We start from the raw sequence: 19364 nt of genomic DNA on the forward strand, positions 1-19364 counted from the left end.
TAGGGGATGTGGTTTATGGTAATAAAAGAAAAGTGTGACGATCTCTATGTTCAGGGCAGATATCGTATGAGATGCTGTGTCCTAAAGAAAACTCCCAACGTACTCTTTGGACTAGAAATTCTACCTCTAGCAACCTCTTGCATAAACCAAGTCCACATATGCACAAAACACCCATTGATGTTTTCTGTATAATTTCTTAAATGAGAAAAATGTTTTTAAAAATTAGCACATCCAGCCTAGCAATTCAGCTAGATGAATTATATCTCAAAAACACTGTAGAACTCTAGGCAGCCACTAAAAAATCATACTGACATGATAAAAATTTCCCAGACACTGTAAGTTTAAAAAGGGCAATTCACATAATATGCCCCATTTACATTTCAGTAGAGAAATGTAACATGTTATTCTGTATTTTGACTTTTGGAATTTTAAAAAATTATTATCATTTATTAACACACTGTATTTGAGTGTTTAGATAAATATCAAAAAATCAGTTTTAGGAATATATGCAGTATCATGTGATACACAGAATTTCTAATATATTTAATATAGTTAATAATAATTACATAGTACTATTCTCATAAATATTTAGTGGGGTTATGTTCATGAGAAATAAACTAGACCCTTTACCCTGTAAAAATAGTGCTTTTAATCAAAGCAATTTTTAGAGGGCAAAGGACTACTTAAACCTTCTCAAATTCCCCTAAAGAAAATAAAGCCACATATTTCACTACCATTATCAATTAATATTTTCAATTTATTAATTCTTGAAAACATTTACAAAGTATACATTCTATGGTTTTGCAGAATAAAATGCATAAATAGCGCTGTTCTAAGTAGACTTTAAGGTATTTTGAATATCTAGAAATAAAATGGTACTTTATTAAAGAAGAAATAATAGGGCTGGGATTTAGCTCAGTGGCTGCCTGGCAAGTGCAAGGTCCTGAGTTCAATCCCGGTACCAAAAATAAATAAATAAATAAACAAACAAAATAATTCCAAAAGAGGAAATAATATGCAGACAATATTTTGGCATCAAAAGAGATTCAAATTAGTTCAGACTAAAGCAGTGTATCTATGTAATAAGCAATATGCAAATTATATGCATTTATGTATATACAGCTATATAATAATCAAATAATACACATTTTCTGACTATGGTCATTTAAAAATCAGTGAGGCCTGCTCAAATGCACAGGACCACTGAGAGTATCTGAACAACCACTGAAGTATCAATGAGAAGTTGAAGAAAGCAATCACAATTTAAAAGCTAAATGTCAGATATGAAAACTAAGTACTGTAGAACAGCATAACACATTTTGGTTTACAGAGTTTTTATTTGATACTTTAAAAACAGACTACAGAAGCAAAGCTAATGTCTCCCCTGTTAAAAGATTGTAGGTTTTGTTTACTGTGTATATATTGGAATTGCAATTTCTTTGAAAGGTTTAAAAAGGTCATTGATTTTTAAATAGTCTTATACCCAGAGAGTTGGGACTGTGAAGGAATATGCTCTCCACTCTGTGGCTATCTTCACATTTCATTTCTAATTATATATTTAACATTTATGTCTCCATCTAAATAGAGCTTCTTTTTTGTTTGTTCTGGGGATCAAACTCGGGCCCTTGCAGTTGCAAGGCAGGCGGTGGAAGCACTGAGCTAAATCCCTGGCCCTTAAATAGAGTTTCTTGAGAGCAAGGATTATGGTTTGTTTTATTTATTTTTGTCTTTGATTCCCTAGCTCCTGATTTAGAAACTATGTCTAATTAATATTTGTTGAATAAATAAATATGATATCGAATTGCAAGTTACTTTCCTGAGATCAAACTATCACATGAGTCAAGTGGGGGGGGGATATGACGAGGAAGATATATCAGATCAGGCAAATGGTTTCTGTTGTCACTCCAAGTTTGCCCCAAAAATGTATATACACTTCAGGAAAAGAAAAACTTGTATAAATATTTTAATGCTAAATTTATTGACATAGTGACGTTAATACAAATCACCTTTGGCCTCTACAGTTATAAGAGGTGCTCAAAATGGTGGCCATTAGCTTCCAGACATTTATTAGCATGGCGAACTGCTGCTTGAGTAATCTTGGTCATTGAGATTGCTGCACATGCATTTTCAATTTCTTCTCTAAGGGCCAGCAGTGTAGTGAGTGTTTTATGATATACAACATCCTCTGGAGTCCCTGATATAAGAGTAACACCTTCTGTTGAAAAACTATACTATTTTCCTTTTCCTGAGGTGTGTATACAATTTTTGGTAAACTCTGTATGAGTAAAGATAGCTATAAATTATCAAGAGCAACTGACAAGCAACATACTACAAAACTCTCATGATGCTCAAGAATGAAATGACAAGTGAGGCCTTCACAGGGGGAAGGAGAAACATAATGAACTTTCTGGTGTTCTTTCATGGGATTAACAAGACTGGGTTACTATAATCCCAGAGTCATTATCCCCATACATAGTATTTTATACTGCTGGAATTTTGGAAAGGAACAAGTGGTTTTCTGTGAATAATGAAGACACATATGATTTTTAGTCTGAAGATTAAAGTAAAGGAGAAGTACAGCAAATTATGATTCTTACTAGTTAGGATAGTCTTGATTTTGAACCATAGTTTTTATAATCAGTCACCACTTTTCATCTTTTAGTGGACTACAAGTATCTTCCCTTTCATCTAAGGAATGTAGGAAACTTGTTCCATTTTGCTCATGCTGAATTTGAGGACTTAATCACCAACACCCACTTTGAAATTTGTAAGAAGTCTTTGGCTGTCAGTGTGGATTAATGTCCTGGCAGAATAAGTGCAATGGTTTTAAATGTGGGACTAAACTGACCCAAACAAATGGCCGGTGAGCTACTGACTATATCATCCGTATTTTCATTTTTGTTTCCAGGAAGCACTGAATGCCCCTTTTTTCTCTGGGGACTTCTAGCCTTGTTGGGTTTGGCTCTAATTATATCACTGATCTTCAATATTTCCCACTATGTAGAAAAGCAGCGACAAGGTAAGACATTTTGATAAATAACTGTATGTAACCTGGTTGAAGATTACAAAGTCACTGGAAAACTAACAGAAGTAAACAATTTTATGAAATGTCATCTAGTGGGATATTTCATCTGTAGAAAATCTATTTGATTTTTTTTCACCCTAAGGTTCTTTTAATTTAAGAATATGATCATATTAGACATGTAAAAACAATGACCAAATTCAGCTTTTTCTCTGCCTCAGGTATAGGTTTAGAAGGGATTATTCTGATAAATGCACTTTTCCTCCTCTGATAGAACAACCTATGAAATGATAATCAGCTGCAAAGGTACTTTCTGAGGCATGATGAGAAAAGCTTTTTAAGGTTCAACCTTTCTCAGTCTTCTGAAGATCAGTCAGGCCCTGCACAGCACCCCAGGCTGAATTAGGCTCAGAATAGGACTGGCAAAACAACACACTGAAACATGCGTTGGTTCTCAACACAACAAGGTTTAGGGGTAGCCAGGGGGATCTGCCTTGTCAGCTTTTTCACTTTCAATGGACTGGACTGCAGGTTTAGCCAGGTGGCTTTTAAATGCAGGTGCCATAATAGAAAGAGCATAAAATGCAGCAACTGGTACCACTTTTATATACTGGGGTGTTTAACATACACAAATTTGAGAACTAAAGGCTAAAGATGTAGGGACAGTGAGAAGGGTAGGGGAAGGGGAATAAGGGAAAGGGAAAAAATATGAGAAAATGTAGAAATGGAATCAAAGTCTTTGTAGGTGGGGAGGGGAAGAGGGGGTGAAGGGAGGGTGGGGACAAGGGGAAAAATGAGAACCAATACCTGTCATGTAAAAGTACAAGATCCCAGTAATGAATGTAACTGTGCTGTATATCTAAAATGTGCCAATAAATTCAATAAAAAACATACACAAATTTGATACATGGATGTAAGGATCAAGGCTCATTCTTTCTTTTTTTTCTTTCTTTTTTGCTCTACTGGAGATTGAACTTAGGGCCCCACACCTGCTAGACAAGCACTCTACCATTGAGCTGTATCTTTAACCCGTTTTAAAATTTTATTTTGAGGTAAGCTTTTGCTCAGTTGTCCAGGATGATCTCAAATTTGAGATCTTCTAGCTTCAGCCTCTCAAGTATGTGGGATTAGAGGTCTGTGCTACACTTACCCAGCTAAACACACTTATTTCTGGTTGGTGTCTTAGTATTCTGGAGTCAAGAAATTCTTTAGAGCAGGATATGTAAGCGGTCATAAATAGTAGAAAAGAAAGAGTTAAAAGTGTTTTCTATCAAAAGATGAAATGAAACTAAGCTTAAAAAATTAAGTTAAACATGTATCCAGAAAAATTGCATGAAGCCAATTTAGAACAATGGTCAGTTTGCAGTGATTGTCTTTGATCCTCATAACAGAATCATCATAGGTATGTGTGATGCCAAATTAAAATCTGGAGAAAAAAGAATTGTCATTCAAATTTATAAAAAGAAGTGTGAGAGGCACAATGAAGTGACATAGCTGAGATTACACATCCACCAGGAGCAGCAAAGTCAGGGCTAAAGGGCCCACATCGCCTCATTCTCTGACCAGAGTGGTTTCTACCAGTGCATGAACCTTTACATTGCTGACGAATGTTTCAGTCAGAAGCCCGACATTCTTTTAGGGTCTCTATTATATGAACTCTACAGCTGAAGTGAAATTCCAGGCAAGTGTTGCTTCAGTAATTATTCTAAAATCAAATACAGCCTATCTGCAAACAAAAAATTTTATAAATGACCCACCCTCAGATGATTTTTATAAGACTTCCTCCTTTTATAGAGAAGTGAGCTGAGTTGCACTTTACCTTATAAAATTTAATCTGACTGTACTTTAATTTCCTCATGATATTTTATAAAATCAGAGATAAAGATAGCTAGAAGAATGAAATAATTTAAGTGAAAAACAAGATAAGAACAGTCATCTGAGCTAGTTGTCACTTTTCCTTTGAATTGAGTTGTAATTCTTTTAAGATTTTTTAAAATTTGGTGGGATGAGGTAACAAGTGGATTGACATGTTTATTTGGAGCCCAGTTGTCCATAGTAAATCTCATCTAGAAATTTAACTTGTTTATTAGTCATTTTTCAGCCCTGAACTGGCATTTAAATATGAATGTTAACATGAATACAAATCTTAAGAACCACTTGAGCAAGATCCAAATGGTCTAATTCTACTGCCCTATTCCTTCTGCCCCAGAAGTTTTTGGTTATACTAGTCTTTTACATCTCAATGTGGACAGGTTTTACAATTTCATTTTGGGTTGTTTTGTAAATTGTGATTTATTTATTTATATCCATATCATTTTTGCTATCCTATAAACTCCTTTGTGGAGCAGTTTGTTCATAGTGGTAATCCTAACACACACACACACACACACACACACACACACACACACATATAGTTGTAGCACTGTTCTGAGGACTTAGTAGGACCTGTACAGCCCATGTCCTTCCTATATAGACTTGGTGGCTCTGGTGCTTCCTCCCTTGTTTCCACAAATCAAGGGGCTACCATGGCTGCATTTTGTCCTATCAAGCTTTGACACTGGCTACTTCAGTGGATGTTAGTTCTTCTGGGCTCTTTGGTACTCTCACCATGCCTGCCTGTGCCCTGCTATAGTTTCCATTCCACTTCTTGCCCTCATCTCAGTATATTTTTAACAAATCCTATGATGCCCTGAGGTTTAGCAGTAGCTGTTGTCTTTACATAAGTCATATTCAGTTCCATTTCAGTGAGCTTTCTGTGTGCTTCTGTGAAGTTAATTCTTACTATTAGCCAAGCACAAATCATTTCTTTCAAGCATTCACATACCCTCATTGGTTGGCACACACAACCCTAGCCCTTGCACTTTATTGGTGTGTCAACCCAAGATAATCTTTGGTGCAGCATTCATTGGTGCCCTTTGTTCTCAACCCACCCTTTCACTCCATAACAATTTTCCACTTGCCCAATTCCTCCTGACAGCTCTTCCCAGGCCTGAGTAATAACTCTGCCATCCTTTCTATTTCATAGGAACACATGGCACTTTCTTTCTTATACAGAGATACTAGATAGATGTGGGATTCCCTCTGCAAGCAGTCACAGTGTCCTGCAGACTCCCCTCTGCCTCATTCCTCCTGCAGAGTGACTAGAAGAAATTCTGTCCTCTCAGCCTGTGAATACAGTGCTCCTGCATCTGGCCTCACATAACTTTTTATGTTTGCATCTTTGTGTTACTCTTTGTGGCTAAGAAGCTTGCAAGGTCTGACTCCACCTTGGTCAACAGTCTTGAGTAAGTTTTGCTGGTGTATGAAACAGCTTACAAAAGAAAATCTCCATCCCAGCAATGGTATCTACACATTCAATCAGATAGAAAAGATAAGCCTTCTTCTTGATGTTTTCTGTAGCAGCCAGGTGGAAGATCTGAAATGAAGTCTGTCTTCTTAAAATAAATCATTTTTATGTGATTTTTTTTGTCCAAATCTGTTCTTTACAAGGATTATATTTCTCTTTCTAGGAGGAATGCATTAGGTTTTCTTTTCTTCTAAATCCAAAGAACAGTATTTATCCAACTCATCCTCTCTGTTTTGAAAAGGATAAATGAAAGTATAATTTGTGTGTATATCAAAGTTTTATCAGTTTATCTCTTATTCAGTAGAAAATTGTGGCTTATTTTTCATACAGAGTCCACTATAGAGTTTAAACAATTTGCTTTTGTTTCTTGCAATAGTATATTGTGCAAAGAAAAGTGAACACTTAAAAGGGGAAAGCATGAAAGCAAACACATTTGTATCACACCCTCCGAACTGTGTACCTGACCACAAACTTTGCATCTGAATCATAGGAGAGGATTATGAAAACTCATATAACATAAAAGCATTATCATATGCAACCATCCACACTTAGCAGCTTTATAACAAAGAACACACATTTTACTTTTGCTGAATATCCTTGAAAAGACTAGGAGGCATTTGAATCATGTCTCTCTCTTTCTTTTTTGGGGGGTACCGGGGATCAAATTCAGGACCTTGACATGCCATTTATTTTTAAATGACCCGGGGAGCACTCATGACAGAGCAGACTCTTTTTCAGAAGCTGGAGCATGCCGATCTTCATTCTTCACCCTAACTTCGGAACCTTTCATTACTGCTCTTCATTTAAAGTAATCATATGCTAGTAACCTTCTGAGGAAGAACTGTAAAACTAAAATCACCCAAGCACTGATGGCCCAGCTCCAGATTACACAGGTCAATTCTACAAAGAGCATGGAGTATGGTGCCCTTGAACTTTTTAAGTCCTCTTTCAGGATATCTTTCAATATAGTTGGTTTTGATATATAATGTCCATTTACTATTACTTATTTTCTTCCTTCCCACATTTTTAGTCCCCTTTTCTTCCACCTAAGCAATATATACTATTATATTGCATCCTTTATAACATTGCTTCTGTACCCTTTTCCCTGCAGAGCTTTTGGGTCTTACTTTTATTTTTCTCTGTTCTACTGGTAGTACATCCAATTATATCTCTCTTCTTTAGAGTTTATTATTTCACACACACATGAGTATACTTTCCAGGTATCATTGTTTATATTTCAAGCACTTCCACTTGAAAAGTCCATATATTATAAAAATATTACTGTGGAGAAATATTTTTATTCTGCATCTATCATTTCTTATTAAATAGTGGTATTTAAAATTTTTGTTTTAAATTACTATTTTTTTTATTTCAAACCAACATTCATCTGGTGACAATTCTCTTACCAAAGGTGAAATTTTAGTAACTTTTTAACTTAAGCTTTACTTATAAATATTTTAACTTTAAAATACCATCTTAATAATAGCTTGTTTTCAGTTAACTCATTTAATGAGGAAACTTCCCAACTAAAATGAGCATAATTAAAGTATAACTACTTATATGATACAGATTTAAAATGCATACCATCAATAGTAACTTTGTTAGTTTATAATTGCTTTTACAGAAATTATCTCATTTATTTTACATATCTGCTTCATGATATGGTATCATTATTATTATTCTTACTTTGTAAACAAATTGATAATCTTTGTTTTAAATAATTTCCATGTTATCACATAGCAAATGCATGTGAAACTGGAACCAATTCAAATATTTTCTGATTCTTAACCTGAATTTGTTCCATGCTACATCAGATCACCATTTAACTAACTTCTTGTTCATTCACTTTAATTCTAAACAAATCTGAATAATGAGAGACTGAGTATTAACATCTTCTCCTAAATAGAAAGAAAGAAAAAGATACTGTATATCTTTCTTCATTTTCTAGCTTACAATATTCTGGTCTATATTAACTAATTTTTCTTGTGTTTATATTTATATTTCTTGTTTTTTTTTTATTTTGCCAGAATTCTATTCACTTGTGTCTACTCTGAAACTTCTTTTAGAACTCTAGGTTTCCCCCAGCCTTCATGTGTGTGCATATTCAGAATACTAATGTGAAGGCAGTTGAAAAGAACTGTGTCTTTTATATGCTGTTCATGGTAAGACATTTCTTGTGTGCTGGAACAAGCACATTTCTGACAGGATTATTTTCATCAGTTTGGATTCCATGACCATTTCATCCTCCAAAGTGATTATTTTCATAAATTTTTCCCACTAATGTTTCTTTAGCAGTTAATAACCTCTCTGGAGAATAACTTAACATTGTCACATATAAGTTTAACTAAAAATAATCTTCATGGTTGCTTTATGACTTACTCAATTATTTTAAAATATTACTGCTAGTTCCTTATCCAAATTGTGTTTTTCTTATGTTAAAGTTGAAAGATCAACTAGTGTTCTCCGGGTCATTGTCAGAGATTTAGCTAATACTGCTCTTTATTTCTAAGGAATGTCTTCTGCAAGGCTTTAACTTTGTTTAATGCCTGGTTAAATAATAAGTAATTCAAATAGAATAAATATCATGTTATATATGTTCATTCAATGTCAAAGAAAATTTATAGCATAGATTTCTCCATAACATTAGTGATCAAAATCTTAATGTTAAAACTATATCCTGAATATTTCTTAATTTATTTCAATAGCTCGTTATGGCTCTGTTACCAAAAACTCTTAAAACTGTATTTTTCCAAAGTCTTTCATATACATATTTAACTAGAAGTAATTTGGCTTTGAGCTACCAACAAGGTTCAATGGTGGGTTATATAATGAGATTTGGAAATATTTTTTGTATGGTTTTATTGTCATACATTATATTGCTTGTCAGTCTTGTCTTTGCAAACCAAAGAAAAATGTTTCTTTTTAAGCCACGCTACTGTTTTTGACTAATTTTAGGGCCAGTTTCCAATGTGTTCCCAGTCTCTTCTCCCCAAGATTATCTCCAACATTTATTGTTTGCACCATATGAATAAATGGAGCTATAACCTGAGCTACTTCCTTAACATCAATCACTATGTTGTTGCTTAGATGCCAGGAAATGTTAACACTTTGAGGACAGATGATGATAGATAGACAGATAGGTAGACAGGTAGACAGATAGCTCTCTCTTAGGGATTATTTTATAAGAAGGAAAATACTACTCAAACCATCATGAGAAAAGGAGGAAAATAGCAGGAGAATGTAGAAAGATTCATAGAATTCAAAGGCAGAAAGCACATCCACACTCCTCAATGGACAGGAGCCATAAGGGAGGCATGAGTAGTGGTTCCAGCTTTGGCTGCCTCGTGTTTCTTGTGCATAAAATGTCTGTGCATCTGTGTTCTATATAATTGTTAAGCCGCCTTTTTCCACCTCAAATTACTAAGACAGAATCTGATTGGCTCATACAAGAAAAGGGCTTTATCCCTTGTATTAGTCAGCTTTGTATTACTACAACAAAGTACCTAAGACAGCTTACTTTCTAAAGGGCAGGAATTTGTTTAGCTTGTAGTTATGGAAGTTCAAAGTTCAAACAGCATAGTGTAGTTACTATAGAGAAAGCCTCCCAGGGTTATATCACCTCATGGTGGATAGCAACAGTAGGATCATAGGTTGCAGTAAACAGTCATATCTCCAGCCTGGAAGCAGAGGCAGAAGGGGAATGACCAAGAGATGTTATGAGAAAATACTGAACTGCACCGAGGGCAGTGTACTCAATGACCCAAGAACTTCCACGGAGCATTCATCTTTACAGTTGCATAGCACCTACTGATACTGCCATCCTGGGGGGACCAAGCCATTTTTTTACACAAGGGCTCTTGTCCACCACACCTCTAGTCCAGTCAGTGGTGGAGTGCAGTCAATCTCAGGAGTGCAATCAAATATGTTTACTTGAATTGATGCTGAGCTGCCCCCAGAACACTGTAGGAGACTTAACAAACGTATGTCAAAGTTTCTTTTAATTTGTATGTTTTGAATATCTTTCAGATAAAATGTACAGATATTCTGATGACTACATTCCCAGGTATGTTGAAATTGAGTCATTTATTATGATTTCCAACTATTAAGAGAAAGTAACAAATGCTGTAGTATTTATAGATTTAGCTCAGGGTTGTTGTAGTTGAGTTACAATAAAATAAAAAGCAATTTTGATTAATTATATACTTATTTGAAGATTATTATTTGCCCTGGTTATTAGCACATCCTCTGTCAAGGAAAGAGCTGGGAGAAGAATGCAATGAAACTCTAAACTTAGCTTCTATAGAATTTCATTTATTTCAGAAGCAGATAGCCTAGCTTATTATTCGTGTAAAATTTTAAGAGTACAGTGCAATTTTATATAAAATTGGGCTGCACTTTAGAATCCAGAGAAGGAAGAAATCTGGCAATACTTATAAAATTTAAGACATACACACATGCATGTGTACAAATATGTGGAAATATGCTTAGTGCTGTGCTGTTTGTAGGGGTAATGCCAATAAACATGGAGATGCAATGAGTCTATACTCCAAAATAATATTCAATATATAGACTATAGAGTCTATGCTCTAAAATAATTATATTATAGTATAATAATAATAATATAACACAAATAATATAGGTTCTTTTTAATATTTGTTCTCTTTAATCTATTAATGTAGTTGCAGAATTTGTGTATGTGTAGTATGATGTTTTAAAATAATATTTATGAAATAAATCATAGTAAGGAACCTCATTTTTACATAGTATATTCTGATCCAAATGTGTCATCATATTGGAGATTCCATTTCAGTTAAAAAACAATCTAAATAAAGAGAATTTTCTAGATTGTCCTTTCAGTTCTTCTGAAACGGTAGGCAGAAAGATCTTTGCAAAATAGTGAGCTTTGTAACTGGATAGGAAAAGATTATGCTTTTTTGCCTCTAAAAGTTCTGTTTTTCAATTTTGTTTATTGAGACAGGGACTTACTATGTAGTTGAGGCTGGGCTTGAACTCACTGTGTAGTCCAGGCTGACCCTGAACTCACAAAAATCCTCTGTGTCAGCCCCTGGAGTGTTGGGGTTTCAAGTGTGTGCACCACACCCAAATCTAAAAGATCTTTAAAAAAATCCTCGTGTTAAAAAGTCTCTGGCTCACTTAAGATCTGGGCTGCAGGCTATCCCACATAAAAATTTTTACTTTTAGGATCACTATTAACATTGGATGCTTTAGCATGAGGTAACTTTCAAGTCATCAGTTCATGTCAAGAATTATTTGCTGATCACTTTTTTTGTTTATTACAATAAATAAGACAAAGAAGATCCTAAAACACAAAGTAGATTCTAATCTCTTTGATGATTGACTTGATACTTGTCATTTCAAGGAAAATGAGGATGCAATGTGACAGAAAGTCTTGCGACTTGATCATTTACCTAAGTACAAAGCTGATGGTTTGGGGATTAGGATGGCAAGACTTGGACAGGAAAATTGGTAAAATATCCATCTCAAGCAGGTCCTTAGCTGTAGGTAAATGTGGAAAAAAGGCTGGTTCTTTTATAGCACTTATTCAATAAATATTCATTCAATAAAAAAACAACATATACACAATTATAAAACAAGTTCACTGGCTGCCAGTTTCAAGGGTGTACTCCCACTGTATGATGAATATCTCATTTATTGTCTACTGCAATTGACAATACTCTTGTAATAGAACTCAATTTAGGCAACATTTTATTATAAGATACAGATGTTATCTATAAAAATCCATATTTACAAATTTAGCTTGTCTGTTTCTCTTGATTATGTAGTTTGAGATCCAAAATCTCTTGCAGATTCAATGTCCACTGACTCATCAGCAACAAATATGAAACTATTTTCAGTTATTAAATTTAAAGCTTTAAAAGGGCATGCCAGGGGTTTGGGATCCAGACAATTTAGAATTTAAATCAAATTCTTGGAACGGTATGCTTGTATTGGGAAAAGATTAAACATTGGTAAAATTCATTTTTAACATCTGAAAAATACCAATGATAATGTATTTTACTTACATAAATCAGTCGATGAACAAGTTACTGTGTAAATGGATGAAAATAAAGATTTGAGAAAATTCTGCCTGCATGCAGCTTGTTCACCCTAATTTAGGAATGAGGTTCTGGCTTACAATTGCCTTAAGCTATTTTAGATCCTCAGATTTCAGCCTCTCACAGAGAGCTTGGTACACGCTCCCACTAGCTTCTCATGGTCTGCTCTTGGGTAGCACTAGGGGTGTTTTTATTACACCATGCTATTCTATCTCAGCTACTTTTCTGCTGTATGGTGATTTCTTGGATGTCTAGCTCTGCAGAAACAGCGATCTAAGAAAACATAAATAGTGGCCTACATGTAACTAATCTCAACTCTCCTCTTGACTCGCTGTTCTCGGGATTAAAAGTCCTTAAACTAACAGAACTCCTGGGTGTCCTTCATGACATAAGGGTATAAAGGTGAGGCCCTTCCTGTGATGGTTCCTCACATGGTCCCAAGGTGCCTCTAAGCTTTCCAACTTCCTGTGTGTTTTAATTCACAAATAACCATAACCGAAAATGCTCTGCTTCCTCTCCTGTGCTATCTTGAACCTAACTAGTCTTCTTCAGTCTTTGCTTCACTCTCTCAGCTCCCATCAAAGTCACCAATGATTTCCATGGGGTCAAACCTCACTTTCATCTAACTGGGTCAGTTTGTAGCATCTCATACTGATCCTGTCTACTTGAGATACTCGCTCCTCTACATTCGAGGCCACAGACAACACCCTTTTACTTTTCTTTTCTTTCTAGCAGCTTCTTCTTTGCTGGCTCCTCAACCTTCAATGTCAGAGAGCCTAGGGCTCCTCTAGCGAACTTTTTCTCTACTTATACGTATCCCATAAATAATTTCATAGTCTTTCATGACTAAATAACATTTCTGTGTTGATGGAGCCCAAACTTCTATCTTTTCCTATTTGAAGAGATGGCTGTTGAGCAAATCAAGTTAACATTTGCCAAAACCAATTTATGATAGACTCCTAAACTTGCTCCTTCTGCAATCTGACAACTTCTCACCTCCATAAACCAACTTTATTTAGTTTTAGAGAAATGTCACTTTTATTTGAATGTTAGAACCTAATATTTATACCAGAGAATTTTGGAACTGGAAAGAGTAATAAAGATCAAGTTTAATATTCTTGATTTATGAATAAAACAATTGAACTTAGAGAATTGAAGTTCAGAAGCATCCAGGAAAAAATAATTATTTTTAAATTGAATTGAGTTATTTAAATCCACACAGAGGTTTTAGCCTCTCAGCAATGGGCTTATTTATAAATTATTTTGAAAAATAATTATAGTAATCTTCCACATAAAACACTGCCAAATGTTTATTGTTAAAGTTTATTACATGTCTGTAATAAACTAGAGCTATTTGGCATTGTTAAGTAAAAATGCGTTTTTTAATTTGTTGGTTAGGCAACTGCTCCTGAATAATCATTTATTTGAGAGATTAATCATCTGAGACCTGCTTGTAGACACAGGGCACTGTGTTATAAATCACATCTTATTTTCATTCATAGAGAATGAAATGATATTCATTTTTTAGACATGATTTATCATTTGCTGGTTTTATCTGCTATGTGGGCTAGGAAAATGGATGGATTGTCTTAAAAATTCTTCTCCTTTTGCTACAATACTCCGCATAGAAAGAAAAAGCCATGAACATGGACCACCGCATATCCCAGTATTAAGCCATATACATTACTGGATGGAAACAAAGGTTACAGATGAGTTCTATTGTTATCAGATAAGCAAAATACATGCCAGCTCCTGAACCCTTCATACCATTTCATGCAGGCATCATTTGAGCTATTATTTTTTCAAGGACTGACACCTACTATTTACATATAGTCTCTCCTCTTTCAGAAACTGAGAAGTAATATAGATGTCACAGTTTGAGATAAGAGTTCTTTTATCTTTTGATACAATTCCCCCATCTCACAGCGACATGATCTCAAAGTAAAAGTGCTTTATGCTATTTTATAAAATGCCACTCTCACCACCTAATCTGTTCCGTTCCCGGGCTGCCATTGTCAAATGGTCACGTGGATCACTGTCAGTGGTAGGATGACATTGGTGGGCTGACATTCTGATGACAGTGGTAGGATAGCTGTTCTAATCATGGCATTACTTGACTAAGGTGAGAAGGAAACAATCAAATAGCAAGGGACAATAGTCATTTAATCTTGTCAGTTCTCTTGACTACAGAGACATAAAGCTACAGTCCTTGTGTGATCTCCACTAATCCCTTATCCCTTTAATTTGTAGCACCTTCTGCATGATTTCCACCTGAAGTGGACAGAACAAGGGGCTTTATGATCATACTTGCCTTTCAATCCCAGAACAGCCAGTTACTGAGCATGTATCTTTGGATAATCTAATTAAACTGCAAGTTACCAATTCCTCATACATATAATAGAGATAAATATTTGCATCTTGTAAGATTGTACTGGGGGCTAAAATGCACACAGCATGGAGGAAAGTTTTCATAACTGGTAATTACTGGTGATATCACACATAAGAGTAAGGAAAATAAAACTGAAGCTCAGGCTTCTATGTAAATACTATAAATATAATGAAACTGTTTTGTAGAATTTTCTTGGGCTGCAATATAATATATGTAAAACACATAATCCAGCATATGAATGGAATGGGCAATTGATCATTTTATTCAATCTACCAGTGTGAGTTAGCAATATATATTTAATAAACACAATTTTAAGAAACTTCACAGTGATATTATGGATAAATAAAAAGGTGGTAAAGTTACAGTGTTAAGAGCACAGACAAACTATTCTAATCCTAACTGCCATTACACCTTGTGATGGTGAATAAATTACATCATGAATGTGTGCCTCATATTACTTGTCTCTAACATGGGGGCGATATAGTGTCTGCCCACTGGAATTTCTGTGAGAATGAAATAAGAAAAAAACCTCATGAAACACACTAAATATAGAATCTGATAGACAGTCAGTGCTGAATAATCAATCATTCACTATTATTAGTACCTAAAAAAGCCCCAAGCCCAACTCTTTAAATTTACATACCTGCATATACAAACCTGAATGCATTTACTGACATTCTTGTGTGTGAACATATTTATGTCAGCTGCAACTAGATAAGAACATGCAATGGTTTGACCACAGTACTACTTTTAGCTAAATATTAATTATGAACTTTGTGTAAAGTGGATTCTAGATAAATGATTTTTTTGGTTATAGGGTTGATGAATATGATATTGAAGACACACCAATTTATGGTAATTTAGATAATATGATCCCAGGTAAGTTTTATTTTTCCATAAGTTAAATGTATCAATGAATAAAATAATTCCATTTGAGGTGGCTATTTTTAAAACACAATCATATTTAAATATGTAGTAAGCATAAGTTCAAATATATGTAGTGCATTATTTAAGATTTGCTTCCAAAGGCTTACATTGTAAACTGTATTATGATATTCAGTGTAAACCAATATCCTGCTTTTCTATATTATCTTCATTTTACTCTAGCAGTAATGAGACTACAGGAAGTCTGTGATTATGAATTTTGACACACAAAGCATTCCATGAAATAAGCTATTTCTAGAATAGAAAATGGTCCATGAAACAGTGCTTTGTGTTCTGTGTACAAAAGCAAATCCACAGTGAATAATCAGGAACAATGAATACTTTCCCTTGTTTCCTGTGCTCTAATTGGGTCTTTTTAAGCAGAGAACCTGGGGCTTCAATGATGGCAAGGGGGAGAAGAAGCACTAAATCATCACGTGTGGTTTATATCTTTTTTGTTCTTGCGTGTCTTCCTATCCCATATTCCTCTAACCATCCCAACCATCTAAACAACAAAGCACCCTAAATTCTTCAAAAGAGGAGAAACTTGTTCTGATCCCAGAGCTAATGACAGCAGCTACCATTCTTCCCCCAGAAGCCTTTACATAATTCGGGAGCAGAGAGCCTGGAGTGACCATGACTGCACTACATCTCAAACAGAGATTCCCGTACCGTACTAGATGTATCTACCTATGTAGAAAACAGTATGGAGTCCTCCCAAAGTTAGATATATGGGCATTTTCTAGGTGCCAGTAATTTATCTAATTCATCTTTCCTTCCATTTTAAACTTTCTTCTAATCTCTGCATCTATTTTTCAGGATTAAACTATTAAAATAATCTGCCCTCCTTTTTCACTTTACAGAATTGTGGTGCCCACCTGTTACGTTTGAGGCTTACATTAAGTAGTCTGGTAGCTCAAAGTGTCCCATATTGGTAATTTTCATTAAGTGTACCTAGGTGTTACTTCCCCAAATACTGAGGTTTGGGGACCTTCTACCAATCAAAAAAATAGGTGACTTTTGTGACTTTTGTGTGTGTGTGTGGTGTGTCCTAGATGGGCTTAGGAATTTGTGACTTACTAAACAATGAGGTTATATTGAGTGCCAGGTTCTACATTGAGTTTAGGAACCTGCTACTTATAAAACTTAGCAGGTGATACAGATGCAGATTCTCTGTAGACCAAAAGAAAAAGAAAAAATGCTTTTCATGAAGAGTTAAAGGTTATTTAGGCACCTTTTGTCCTTGTAAATAATATATTTGTCTCTCTCTCTGAGATCAAATAGGTATAATCCACATTTTGGTCAGGTTACTAGCCATCCTAACGGAGCCTCTCTAGGGAAAGAAAAGTATGGATGATTCAATAAACACATCCCCACAGGATGAGATGAGTGTGGGTCTGTTGGCTTTTAGACACTGCACAAAAGCTCCAAATGCTAGGACCATCATTTTATAGCCCCTTAAGATAGCCTGGGAAGCCAGGCTGTGGTGGCACATGCCTGTAATCCCAGCACTTGGGAAGCTGAGGCAGGAGGATCGCTGTGAGTTCGAGACCAGCCTGGGATACATAGTGAATTCCAGGTCAGTCTCAACTACATAGTGAGACCCTGTTTTAAAAAACAAAACAAAACAAAAAAAACCCAAAACAAAGATAGCCTGGGTGATCTGTTCTAGCACTGATTAATGACACAAAAATCATAATTTAAACCTTAATTTTTGAATTTAGAATGTTGAGTTTTAAATGCTTCCTGGTAACGCCTTTTTCATCATAGGAATTACAAAATTGTTACCACTGTTATATTAGTGTCTTACTTTATTCCACCCTGCACTATTTACAATCATACCTAAATAGCAAAGAACATGGAAATCATGTAACTCAGGGGGTCTAAATGGTAGTTTAAAATGAGACTATCATATCCCATGACGGTGTCAAAACCTAATATGCTCTATCCTTATCCTAAAGACTTCTTTTTTTGTCTTATTGATCCTGTGGACCAAAAGGCTTCAGTGTCAGATCTGAAGGTAACAGTTTGGGCTTTCAGAACCTCATCAATATCTCCACTAATAACACTAGTCGCATGGTCATAAGGGACTCTTTATTTACAACTAAATGTTATTTGGGTTATGTACTTTTATTCATGCCAGCATTTTTCACTTTTCCATTGTAAATCACAATCTTTTCAAACCTCAAGAACCAATAGATGAAGACTGCTATGAACAAATGAAAGCCCGGCCAGAAAGATCTATAAATAATGTGAAAGAAGCCACTCCCACTGGACAGGTGAGTTTTGATTTCTGTACCAATGGTCAAGTTCAGTCTAGATCAAAGCACATGAGCTCTTTCCAGAATGAGGGATTAGTATATTCTGACATACATTGTTAGAAATATTGTACCCCGAACCAAATGTCAGGTCTTTAGGACCTTTCTGGGGTCTCCTAAAACATTACTGGAAACCTCTTCAATGGACTTCAGTCTCCTGCCCAATGCATGAGCAGGCCTGAGGGAAAAAAACTAAAAGCCAGAACTAAGAGAGACAGAAAGTGAGATGCCAGAAAACAAACACTGGTGCAACTGACAAAGGTGCTGGCCAGTCCAAGCCACCGGTTTTTGTTGGTAATGAATTGGGGTGAAGGTGAGCTACATGGAAGGGCAGTACTGTGTGTAAGACTGTGCAGTCGTACAGTTTCTATGGTAATTAATATAAACAAGGCTCATAAAGGATAAAACAAAGCATTCTCAGCATTCTCAAATGAGGAACAGAATAGGCAAAATTTATGGTTGTAATTAGAACATTGTCATTCTAGTTAAGAAAGTTTTAATAATTTTGAACAGAATTCAGGTGTGAGTTACTCCGACCTCAGCATGCAGGCTTTGGCCAGACTCATCTCTCAACATGAGCCATTTGTGGGGTTAACTCTTCACAGCCTGCTCTGCTTACAGCCTGCTTTGGGCACAATCAATACTGTGGCTCCCTGCAGGAAAGCAGGGACCTCTACAGGAAAATTCAGAGGGCAGTAAACAGAACTCAAACCTAACCCAGAGCCAAAATTATGTGTAATTAAAAAGGCAAGAGATTTGAAGACAAAAGCTGGGTTATTCCTACTTAATTAAGCTTTTTCTTAAAATGTGACAAATGTATAATGCTCACAGACCCCAGGTATCAGGAGAGAAGGAGAGAGGGAAAGAGAGAGAAAGGGAGAGGGAGAGGGAAGAGGGAGAGAGGGGGGGACTTCAGTTATAGCTTAGCAGGATGTGAAACATCAGAGCTCTACTCTAAAAGGCAAATGCATATAAATTTTAACGCAAATTATGACTTGCTCATATGACATGAACTTGTGACATATACACACGCCTTTTATGAGGACAGGCATGACAAACACTTAAGCAGAAATATGAAAAACCAAGAATGGAAAGTTTCTTCTTTTCCTGCCATAATCAGTTCAACTTCATCAGGCAAAATTCTCACCTCATTAAATACCATTGAAGGGCTGGGGATTTAGCTCAGCAGTTCGGTGGCCTGCCTTGCAAGTGCAAGGACTCAAGTTCAATCTCCGGTACAAAAAAAAAAAAAAAACATGCACAGAAAAAACACCATTGAATTCTAAGC

At 35.5% G+C, this 19364-nt stretch overlaps 1 protein-coding gene across 2 annotated transcripts in view; it reads left to right on the forward strand.

Moving 5' to 3' along the window:
• The window catches only part of LOC104866315 (T-cell receptor-associated transmembrane adapter 1), a 48794-nt gene that overhangs the window by 22397 nt on the left and 7033 nt on the right, over window positions 1-19364 (forward strand). For both annotated transcript variants that reach the window (XM_033755898.1, XM_010630191.3), the window contains 4 exons: window positions 2909-3019; window positions 10395-10431; window positions 15652-15713; window positions 17949-18037. In XM_033755898.1, the coding sequence (XP_033611789.1) occupies window positions 2909-3019; window positions 10395-10431; window positions 15652-15713; window positions 17949-18037 (299 nt within the window). The remainder of the gene's footprint in view (window positions 1-2908; window positions 3020-10394; window positions 10432-15651; window positions 15714-17948; window positions 18038-19364) is intronic.

The sequence above is a fragment of the Fukomys damarensis genome, unplaced genomic scaffold (assembly GCF_012274545.1).
Source record: "Fukomys damarensis isolate Sample0158 unplaced genomic scaffold, DMR_v1.0_HiC HiC_scaffold_24, whole genome shotgun sequence".
In the NCBI taxonomy this organism is placed as follows: domain Eukaryota; kingdom Metazoa; phylum Chordata; class Mammalia; order Rodentia; family Bathyergidae; genus Fukomys; species Fukomys damarensis.